At 37.3% G+C, this 11,522-nt stretch overlaps 1 protein-coding gene across 1 annotated transcript; it reads right to left on the reverse strand.

Moving 5' to 3' along the window:
• Nucleotides 1-1,767: 1,767 nt before the first annotated feature.
• LOC120160027 (ATP-dependent zinc metalloprotease FTSH 7, chloroplastic-like) lies at nt 1,768-8,154 on the reverse strand. Its single transcript, XM_039170497.1, has 13 exons — nt 7,231-8,154; nt 6,727-6,792; nt 6,235-6,369; nt 6,065-6,130; nt 5,511-5,696; nt 5,340-5,426; nt 5,138-5,251; nt 4,900-5,024; nt 4,663-4,771; nt 4,278-4,403; nt 3,156-3,479; nt 2,935-3,058; nt 1,768-2,405 (listed from the first exon to the last, which is right to left on the reverse strand). Exons 1-13 carry the CDS (start codon nt 8,095-8,097, stop codon nt 2,278-2,280), a joined length of 2,457 nt encoding a protein of 818 aa, XP_039026428.1. The 5' UTR covers nt 8,098-8,154; the 3' UTR covers nt 1,768-2,277.
• Between the last annotated feature and the right edge of the window lie 3,368 nt (nt 8,155-11,522).

Consider the following 11,522-nt stretch of genomic DNA (forward strand, 5'->3'; position numbering starts at 1 on the left):
CCAAGCCATAAGTACAAGCCGGACACCCAGAGGTTTTGGAGGTTTGTATTTTCCATCAATTGGATTCGTCCAAACTAAAACAAAATAAAAGGTACAAGTTGTCACAAAATGATCGACTCGTATAATTCATATATTATTTATAAAATTTTCATGTCATAATAGTTAAAATCCGATTTAAAAATAATAATTAATTACAATTAATATCATTATAAGGGAGAATCGATCATTCTTCAAGTGATTTGATAAATTTTGGATATAAAAAAATGATATGATAGAATACTATCATTGAATTTTTTTTATATATATCTTCAACACGTGCATTAGGATGTGATTTAGAGATCAATCTTACTAAGAGAGTACCAAGTAACACTGATGTAATTTGACGTTTTACATATAAAAGAGTCTTGATGTTAACAAAAGAAATAGCTTAAGCTTCATAGGTGCACCAATGATTTTAAATTGTCGAGTGAGATAATTTCTTTGGATAAAATCACTGCTTGGTCCGAGTTAGACAATCTCCTCGTTTTCTTTTTGGAAAAGATAGTTGATTCCAACATAATAATTATATCCTATATATTCATGCCATAATGGTATTATAATTAATTTTTCACAATATATTATATCATATAAAAAATTATTAAAAGCACACGGGCTCAGAATTTCTTAACCTGTGCATTAAGGCTTAAAGTTTAAAACAATATTTAGCACAGATTAGGCATGGCAAAAGATGACACTTTGTAAAATGCAAAAGGAAAATACAACTGTACTTGCACTCTCCCCGTTGATATATAATAGTGGGTTCTGTTTTGTGCCTCAAAAAATCAAAATCACAATCAACATATGTAAAAGTAGAAGAAGTTTTCTTCTATCTGTCCAAAAGTTATGTACAAAAAAGGGGCAACGGACATATTGAGCTCAGAGCAGTGGGGACCTAAAAAGGGAGCTGGACAGATAAATAATCTTGAATAGGTGTATGAATATAGGGTATATTTTTTTTTGATAGAAGATTAGACCTTATTAAAAAAACCCTTCATACCTTTCATGTTGCAACAGTAACATGAAAGGCATAGGAAGGAGGAAAAAAATGCCCTTGAACTTTATTAATCAAAACAATAATACACAGCCCAAACCATAACCTACTCATACAACATAACACTGATACATAAGATTGAAAACAAACCCCCTACAGAAAACAAACATTTCCGTACATGTTAACATACCCAAACATAACCTACAAATCAACCTATACCATCTTTAGCTAACTTATATGTTTCCCAATTAGAAACTCTCAGAACATGCCTTCAAATGATATCTTGTCCTTCCAGACGAGTAGCTATGTCCTTCACCAAGGACTGAAACATAAGGGTCTTAAGTCCAGATTTTTAATCCACTTCAATGTTGTAGTCGAATCCGATTCTAAAATAACCCTCTGAGTTGGGGCAGATCCTAATTCTTCAATAAGAATGAGACCTCTCTTAATCGCCAATAGTTCTGCCATTAAAGGAGGACCTCCTCCAACCTTTTCTGAAAACGATTTTATCAACATACCTCTGCCATCCCTAATCAGTCCACCTATACCTCCTTTACCCCAGCCCCTCACCATCGCACCATCAACATTAATTTTAACGAAACCCTCAGGAGGAATCACCCAACACGAAGAATTATATTTGAATTGGAAAAAAAACCCTCATTCAATGCTCCAAAACAATGCTTCTAGGCTCAATCTTGATAGGCTATTATTATTAACAAGCATATATTGTCTATGTAGCAGATTAAAGAACATTGTTCTTCTGAAGACGAGCAATTTTTAACCCAACATGTTTATGTGCAATAACCTATATATATTTCCCAGAATAATTGTGTACAACTTAATTACTGTTATAAATTCCACCAGTTTTGGACTTTTTTTAACGGAAATAACAGTCAATGTACAACAGAACAGGTGTTGGAGACCAACCCAAACTTGTCGACATAAAGTCAAGAACAGTGAGACAAGTTTGAAGGCTTTTAACGAAATAAATCTTCACCTCCACCTCCACCACTTCTCTATGTTTCCTCTGGTAAGTGTAGTGAGAATAAAGCAATGAAAATACTTGGTAGTGTTAAAAATAAAGCCAAGACTCACCTTGCTGAAATATGCAAAAATGTACAAGGGAGCTTTGATGCCGGTAGTAGCCACGGCATGCTCATCAACAAGGTCAGCCTGTCAAGATGGTGAAGAAAACTATAGTTGACTCGATGCAAATGCTCAATGTTGAGCGATGAGTGAAAAACCACTTATCCAGAGACCGCTTGAACCGGCAGGAGAGACTCTTGCTTGCCTTCAACAAAGTTGACTAGTTCCTTTGGTGCAACAACCAAATTCAACCATTCTTGTAGTTCTTCACCTTCTACTTTCTCATTTTCTGAATAAAGCAAAGCATTCATTAGACCACAACATGAAGGTAAGAATTTTTTTCCCTTTCCCTTTTTTAAAGATGCAAAGTATCAACCTGAAAACTAGATTCAAACTATTTAAAGGGCGTGGATGTTACAAAAAGAGGAAATGAACCCCATTGTACTAAGATAATTCGGCAGAAAACATTGTAGAAATAGCAATACATATTCATCATACAGAAAGACAAGGTTGGTTAACACCGGAATCGGACAAGTTTCCTTTTTCAAAAGGTAAAAGTTGAACTTTTCTGCAATTTATTCCATAAACAGGAACACAATATCAGGAAAGGTAATATGACCAATGGTAGGATGCCTTAACCTAATAAAAATTGGCAATCATCACCTGTTACATCCCTTAAAAGTCTCAATAAAATTTTCTGCTCAGAAAAATTCGTCAACGTTCTTACAAGAACAAGAACTTATAGCAAAAAAAATGAAAAACCAATTAGGAAGGTCAGGAATTTTGACATACAAAACAGGTAAGTCACAACATATTACCTTCCAGGTGGGCACCAAGCCCTTCCAAAACGGTTGGATTAGCACGTACAACAGAAAGGGCTACTTCATGGGCAGACTGTAATAATGCTTTCACCTCTCTTTGGACAAGATCAACTAATTGTCCCTGTACGTTCCATTCTGGGTCAGTCTTCATTACAGATAGTGTAGGAATTGGAAACAGAAACAATTAAATAAACTTTTATGAAAGAGTAAAAACTGACCTGATCTCTTCCCCAAGGAACTGCACCCCCAGATTCATCCATGCCTCCACCAGATAGTGTAGCTAAAGAGAGAGGGCCTATAGTCTGATTAAGACCATATTCAGCTACTGCCTTATATGCAATGTCAGTTGCCCGCCTAATATCATCAAGTGCACCGGTTGAAACACGACCTGAATAGACAACTTCCTCTGCAGCGCGTCCACCAAGAAGTGTAACCAAACGACCACGTAACTCGTCAATGAAGAGTAAATATCTATCCTCATCGGTAGGAGGAATATAAGTATAACCCAATGCTCCTCCAGATCTTGGCAGTATACTCAGTTTCTGCAAACACAGAGTTGACTGGTATCACACATTTAATGAGAACAAAAGCAGCTGGGATGATTTATGTCCATTGTAAGACATTGTGTCTCTATTGAAAAACCCAACCTTCATAAGTTGAACCTTATAATTCTGAATTCTTTGTGTAACCCAGGGCCATGTGGACTTCCACATGTACCCAAAAAGAATGGAAATTGATGTAAAATGTAAAGAAACCTAATTCTCAAGTTTCAGTTTTTAATTTTCAAAATGTTGCATGAAGATTTGAAGATAGTATACGACTGTTTCTGAGGTTGGTGTTAAGTACAAACACTACAATTTCCCACCCTGTAAAAAACAGTTGGGTAGGAAGAAGGAACCTGGTTTTTTAACATGTTTCAACTTTCTTAACTGAAATTGAACTCAAGGCACCAAATGCTAGACATTCCAGTTTTGAAATCCATAAATAGAGGTCAAAGTTGATCCATCCTGGAGAAAAGTTGGTCAGCCTTTTTACTCAAGGTATTGCCAGACCTTTCCAATTCCCAAGTAACAAAAGAGAAACACATGATTAGGAAGAGCAAAAACTAACAAGCCTATAATCTGCTAAATAATGACCCAACAGAAATGATTGACCTGTGACCATCTCTAGCACATGACAGAAATAGTTAATGCAGTCCCTAAACCATATGCTACATGGCCAAAGGTTCAGAACTTCAGATTCCATTCAAATTTCATATTTTCTTTATCATTTCCAAATTTCAGACTAAGATATAATAAAGGGGAAAATGAGAACATTAAGTTAATTATGGCATAGTTTACCTCAACACGTGGCTGTCCACCAAGAAGGTTGGCAACAGCTGTACCTACTACTGCATGGCCAGCTTCATGCCTTGCAACCACAGCCTTCTCACTTCCCTTCAATTTGGCAGTTTTCTTCTCTATGCCCTATGAAATATAAATCTTTGTCACTCAATTTCATTTTGGCAGTTTTCTTCTCTATGAAATATAAATTTTTTTGTCCACATTTTCCCCGCATTAAAACTTAACTTTCAAGACAAGGAAAAATGTGATGTAAACTCTTCAAACACCATGATGAAGGAAACAGTTGAACAGAATGGATGTAAAATGAAGCATCACAAATCGCAACAAGAAAATTGTAAGAAATACACAAACAAAATCATGCTCAGATGAGAGGGAGAGTTACAGCTATTGATCGTTCTACTGCCTGAATGAAATCAATTCTCTCTACAACAACTTTATTATTTCTTCCGGCGAGCAAGGCTGCTTCATTTACCAGATTTGCAAGGTCAGCCCTGCAAAATTAAAAAGATCATATAGTTATTCCCACTTCATCAAGAAGTAAGTATTTGAGAAGAAAGAGGCTGAAGGGGGAGATTGAGAAGCAGTGGTATTTAAATATGACAAAGTAAAAAAGAAATACCCAGTAAAACCAGTAGTCATAGAGGCAATGTCACCAAGATCAACATCCTCTCCAAGGGGAAGTTCCTTCTTAGAAATATGCACTTTTATAATAGCTTCTCTTCCAACCCTGTCAGGAGCCTCAACCTGGAAAACATACCAGACATAACATCCATGCGATACGAGTTGAGCAAGGACTGGTTGATATGGCAAATTCCAACATTCAGCGAGTTAATTCAAACATAGTGCATCATACAAACCATAACAACACGATCAAATCTCCCTGGTCGACGAAGGGCAGGATCCAAGACATCAGAACGGTTGGTAGCTCCAAGAACAATCACAGCGGAATTGCTGTCAAATCCATCCATCTCCTGCAATGTAGTTCCAAAATAATAGTTTCAAAGGGGAACGTTCACGAGGTCCAAATGAGAAGAAAAACTATGATGGAGGGGAAGTTACAGTAAGTAATTGGTTCAAAGTTTGTTCCCGTTCATCATTGCTAACAATGCGAAATTTACCATCGCGACTTTTAGCCACAGCATCTATCTGTGTGCAAGGAGTCAGAAAATTACAGAAAATCAAGAAGTTAAACAGACTGTTCCATCAAAAATAATAAAACCATACTCTGACCTCGTCAATAAATATTATTGATGGTGCCTCCTTCTTAGCTCGTGCAAAGAGATCTCTAACTCGAGATGCACCCATACCAACATACAACTCTACAAACTCACTTGCAGAACAACTTATGAATGGAACTTCTGCTTCACCAGCCACAGCTTTTGCTAGAAGAGTCTTACCTGTCCCAGGAAGACCCACCTGCATCACAAATACAACCATAAATAACAACTATATTTCAATTTTAGAAATGAGCTAATGATGCAAGGAAACCATCATATAATACTAGCATCTAAGCACTGCGTGGAAACATTGCGCACATTGAATTCCATCTGAAAACCTTGTGAACTTACCTTGACAACAATGACAAGTAGAAAGCTTTAGAGGACCAAAAGCTTTCGGTGAAAGATACTAAGAGCAAGAGACGGAATTCGCAATGCAACAATTTTCAGATATTAATGAAAGTTTTCACATAGCCAGTAGCTTCTTAGACCCAAAGCTTTTTCAACAGCATGACATGAAGTTTCAACTAATATTTCTCAGAAAAGCCACAATGTTTATCAACTCACCAGCAAAACTCCTCGGGGAGGGCGAGCACCAAGCCGTATATACCTGTCTGGATTCCTAAGAAATTCCTGGGCAGTAAACATAAACATATAAAGACAATACTAGAATTTGGGAAGCATTCACCAAATATCAATTGCAGGAAGCAAATTAAGTAGACAAATATTTAACATACCACAATTTCTTCAAGCTCCTCCTTGGCCTCATCAATACCAGCCACATCAGCAAAAGTTATTGTTTCACCTTGTTCAGAAACTTTTGAACCGCCAGAACCTCTATACTTGTGATTCCTAATTTGACCAGCTGTACGCTGCATACGTGCATGATTCAGATCAGAACGCATAAATGCCATACGAAAAAATATTTTATGAATCCTTCCCAGCATGTCATCCATGGTCCTGACAATGGAAACCACCAAATTCACCCTTTTTCCTTCATGTCATCATTTTTTTCAAGGATGAATCTTCACTTTTTTCTCCATTTCAACATTGTTATGGGTGGTTACTTGGAAGTTAAATATAAGTGGATTGATGACATGTGAAAAAAGGGTGGAGTGGATGGTTTTCATTGGTAGCAACCATGGATGACATGGTGGGACGGTTCCATAAAATAATTTCTTGTGAAATAGACATTTTAGTACTCAAAGAACATACAAGCAAATCCAAACCTGAGAAAAATTCACAGGGAATCGATGTAGAAGTCCAGCAAGAACAGCAACATAGAACAAAGCTATCTGCAACAGAGAGTAAGTCAAATAGATAAAATCCCACCAAATATGACGAAAACATGACATAAAAAGAACCAAGTGAATGGAAGTAACTGAAGATATTATTATCCCAAATTGTAACCAATCTCAGTCCCACCAACTACAACCTTTAAATTCCTGACATCATGTCACTTCAAAAGGAAATGCATTCCCCAATAACAGAGGGCCCATCGGATCATTCTTTAAGATTCCTAATCCAAAGAAAGCAAGAGAAAATATTCTCATATTCTAAGTTACATACTACGAGCAGGCAGCTTACCGCAAAAAACTACTACACCAACATAACCAAGACAATCCAAACAAGTTACCAGTAACTCATTTAAGAACTAAAAAAAGCCTTCAAAAAAGGAATTAAACTAGTTTCACTCATATCATATCAACGTACAAAATTACACCACAACTTACCCATGCAGAGTTCAAGACGCCGCCAGACCGCTTATCAGGAGAACCAAACTCCACATCATTTTCCAGCATCTTCTCATATGGAGTTTTAATATCACTGGGCCGAGTTGTTGTATATACAATTCTCCTCGTAGGCGCCACACTCCTCAACAAAGACTCCGACTCTTGGGACTTACCAATATCACTCTCTTGAACACTCACTTCATTCTTCAATTTGAACATTATATGAACCCCATCAACCTCCACCTTTTGGACTTGATTGGCGCTAATCTTATTCAAAAACTCACTGTAAGGAACACTGACAAAGGTCGTTGGAGTCCTAGGCTCGGACCCAGGCAAAGGAATCCCGGGGCGGAGCAATCGCATAACCAACATGACAATACCCAACTGTAAAAGCAAAACGCCAATTTCTTGAGCTTGAACTATCGGTTGCCACTGCCATTTCTTCCCTTTGGACCACCAAAGCCCGGTTCTTCCGCTCTTTTCTCTTCTCTGGTTGGTCGAACCGCCCGAGTTTGTCGGATTCTGTTTCTGCCTCACTCCCTGCCCACCTTCGCTTTCATTTGTCTCGCCGGAACTTGACTTCGAATCGTTGTTATCTGTACAATTAACCAAAATTTTGCTCTCTTTGAACCTTAATTTACCTCTTCCGTAAAGATTTAACTTCTCGCGGCTTCCCACAACGGCGGCGTTCTTTAGGGTGGAAGTGATGGTATTGGAGAAGAAGCGGTTCGGTTTTTGTTGCAAAACCCTAAACCGATTGGTTTTGAAGTTTAATCCATGCAGGTAAAGAAGATTAGAGTAAGAATTTGTGCTGAATTTCCAGTGGATTGTTATCGTCGTCGGTCTTATAAATTCAATCGATGACATTGCGGGAACCCTAGAAATTTTCAAAAAAAAAAAATATTAATAAGTGGCTAATTTATATGTTCCTTATATCGATTTAGTCTCGTTTTTATCTGCAGAAATTCGTAGAGATAGAAACTAAAACAGAGCAATTGCGAAAGAGAATACTTGGGAGAATCTGAGCCGTTGGATTAAAAGGCAAAACCGTCTCGTTTCAGTGTTGACTGTTGAGATTATCAAGAAGAAAGGGGTAAAGATTTCGTGTTTAGAGATTACATAGGGTTTTGTGGAACTTAACACGTGGAGTGAGTGGGTTAGACTGTGACCAAGATTGATCGGAGACCGCATGTCTAGTGCTGATTGGTAACCACACACGCTTGGCTAAGTTAGGGCCTTACCTTGGGATATTTCAGGCTTTTATTTGGGCTGTTATATCTTCCTCTATCCATGTCCAAATTATGAGATTGTCGTACATGGGTTTTTAGGAATATAAACGGGTCGGGTGGGATATTGATCCTTCCATCATATAGTTAAATGATCATTTTGTAACTTTTAATAGTTGAGAACTCAATAAAATTATATCTTATAATCGACATAATATTTTTATAATTTACCCAAAATTTTAATAAAATTAAATAATTTATACAAATATTTTTTAACAAGTCAGAAAATTGAAAAATATCATAATATTGACAATAATTTTAGAGACAGATATAAATTTATCATAATAAAACTTTAAAAGGTTGAGTTCAAAAGAAACAATATATTAAGTGTCATTTGTTTTATAATAAGTTAGGACATTGAAAATAGATTGGACTATATCTCTGTTGCTCACTGTTTTGAGTATTCTCCATAAAAACCTAATTCCGCAAGAACAAATTAACAAATCCCATGATTCAATTTAACCAATTTTGCCTAGCGAGTCTGTTTTCGGTGATGCATCATTGTTGAAATTCGAGGGTCGTGTTACTAAAACAGACTTGCAATGTTAACTGTCGCTTCTTCATTTACCTGTTATCTATTTTGTTCCCATGAATCAAGGGAAGCAAGAGAGAAAGAAATGGCAGATAATAGCCCTAATTTGAAGGATCTAACCGTAAGCTATCCACCAAAAAGAATTTTTCTAAAAAATATTGGAAACCCCGTTATCACATGACCTCTGTTTTACATGTTTCTGCTCTTTTTATGAAAAAAGAATTTGATTTTCGTTATGTTTGAAGTTGAATTCTTTGGTCATTTCCTTGACATGGAGTCGGCATAATGGATTATAAGGACCCAGTTTGGTTGTTTCTGAAGGTTAATTTTTTTTTTTAAAGGAGTATGACTGCAAAGGGCATTCAACTTTTCCTCTGGAGAATTGTTAGATTTTCTGGAAGTTGTTGCTATAAATTTGTAAGAAGATTTCCAGATGTTTCAGGGTTTTTCATATTTGTTCTATTTTTGTTCATATTTTCCCCCTATGTTTTCTCCTATTTCACGTACTCTTCCCCTATTCTTATCTGCTCTGCCATTTATATCCGGTTTCATTTGAAAGCCAAATATCCTAAATCTCAAAGGATAAAGAAAAACGAAAGTGGTGAAAGATTATCTGCAGATGGAAAACTTGTAAATGCATCAAATGAGCCTTCATTACGACCCCAGAAAAGTGTTCTACAAAATGCTCGAAAAGTGGTCGTAGAATGGGATGGAAAACGTAGTGAGAAAAAGGGCGCTTGTTGTGAGATGTACGCATGATAGTCTGTCTGGTAAAACTAATGAAACTGGAACTGATCGAGCACTTGATGTTCCGAATACGGTCTTCGATAGCGAGACATCGAAACCGCTTAGGGTGTCGGATGATAGCTTTAAAGGGTCGTTAGGAACAGGTCCTGGTGATGGTAAGCTAGCATCAAAAAGCTCGGAAGAATCCGATGGAGCCGGGAAAAAGGCTACACGGGATGTTCAGTGGAATCGTATGGATCTTGGGTTAGAAAGAAACGAAAGGCTGCATAGTTTTATTGCAAAACGTAGAACAAACAGGTTCTTTAGAATGGCTATTGAGAAAAGCTTGATGGGCATCCATAAGGTTCCTCCTCGTCAACTTGCTCAGATTTTAATTCCTAAAAACAACAATGATGGTGTCGGAGATGGACCTCGGAATTGGGCTTCGACTTGAAATAATTGGGTTAGGAGTCGCCACCGACCACTTTAAAACGAATTTAGGTGGGTCGGACACCTTCTTACCTGATCTGCATTTTACCAGAAATACGTTGGGTTCGGGAGTCGGTTACGGTCAAGGAAGGATTAGCACCCTTGAACCGATCTTTCGGTACCAATTAATTTTTCAGTTGTCTTGATTGCGAAAATTGAAATTTAAAATCTCGATTCAAATCATTTACATTTAATTAGTTAAAATTGTCCTAAATAAGGTAAAAAAATGTTAGATAAAAAAGAAATAAATATTGAATAAATTGAAGAGAAAAATAAATAAATTGTGAGAAAAAATGTTAAAAAAGTGTAACATATTGTACACTTAATAAATACTCAAATGCATGGCCATAAATGGCTGCACATCTCCACGTGTGTAATTCATTTAAAAAAACAAAGTTTTAAGGGTTAGTTTAATATTAAAGAAACATGAAACATAAAAGGTATGGATTGATTCAAATCAAATAAAATTGGAGGAGTGAGAGGATGATTATGCAAAACTTGTTCAAAATTGGTAGGTTACACCCTGGAATTGCCTGGCACCCACGTTTAATCATATGGAAACCAATTTTGGTCCATTTCTTCTCTTCAAATCATGAAAGATAGTGCGTTTACACTCCCCTACTCCGATTCTCAAAGGTCGGCGATGGAGTTGCCTTGATGATCGTTGTCGGTCCCAGTCCGCCGCTCATCATCCAAAAATGTTCCCAACCATTGGTAAAGTCGCCGATCAGAGGTATGGTCCCTTTTCTCCTCTTATGTTCTATTATTTTCTTCACACTCACGCTCTCTCACAGGGATGATATGAATCACATTTTTGCTGGTTCATTCGAATGATAAATGAAAACAACCAAAAAACATGAAGAAAATAGGGAAATGTTCCCTACAAAAAATTTATTGATTTGTTTTGCTTTGAGTTACCCCCCTCCTTTGTTCCATGTACATGATTTTATAGCCAAAATTATTGGCTATTTTTAGAGTTATATACGAACTAAAACACTGATTTGTTTGTTGGTTGGTGATGACCGAGATCTCTGCACCGGACGATGTGGGTTGTTGGGGCGAGACATGCAGCAGTGGGAGCGGGTTGTTGACCATGCAACGCTGAGATGAGAGAAGTTAAAACCTTTCAAACCGGATCGAGCTGATGGGTTCGCAAGCTCCAACGGGTTCATGTGTTCTGGAAGCGGGTTGAGACTGGCTGCTGCACTGGGCCGCGTGTGTGTTTGTACGTGTTCTGGGCAACCTATTTTTTAGGCCTG

The sequence above is a fragment of the Hibiscus syriacus genome, unplaced genomic scaffold (assembly GCF_006381635.1).
Source record: "Hibiscus syriacus cultivar Baekdansim isolate YM2019G1 unplaced genomic scaffold, ASM638163v2 tig00111388_pilon, whole genome shotgun sequence".
In the NCBI taxonomy this organism is placed as follows: Eukaryota; Viridiplantae; Streptophyta; class Magnoliopsida; order Malvales; family Malvaceae; genus Hibiscus; species Hibiscus syriacus.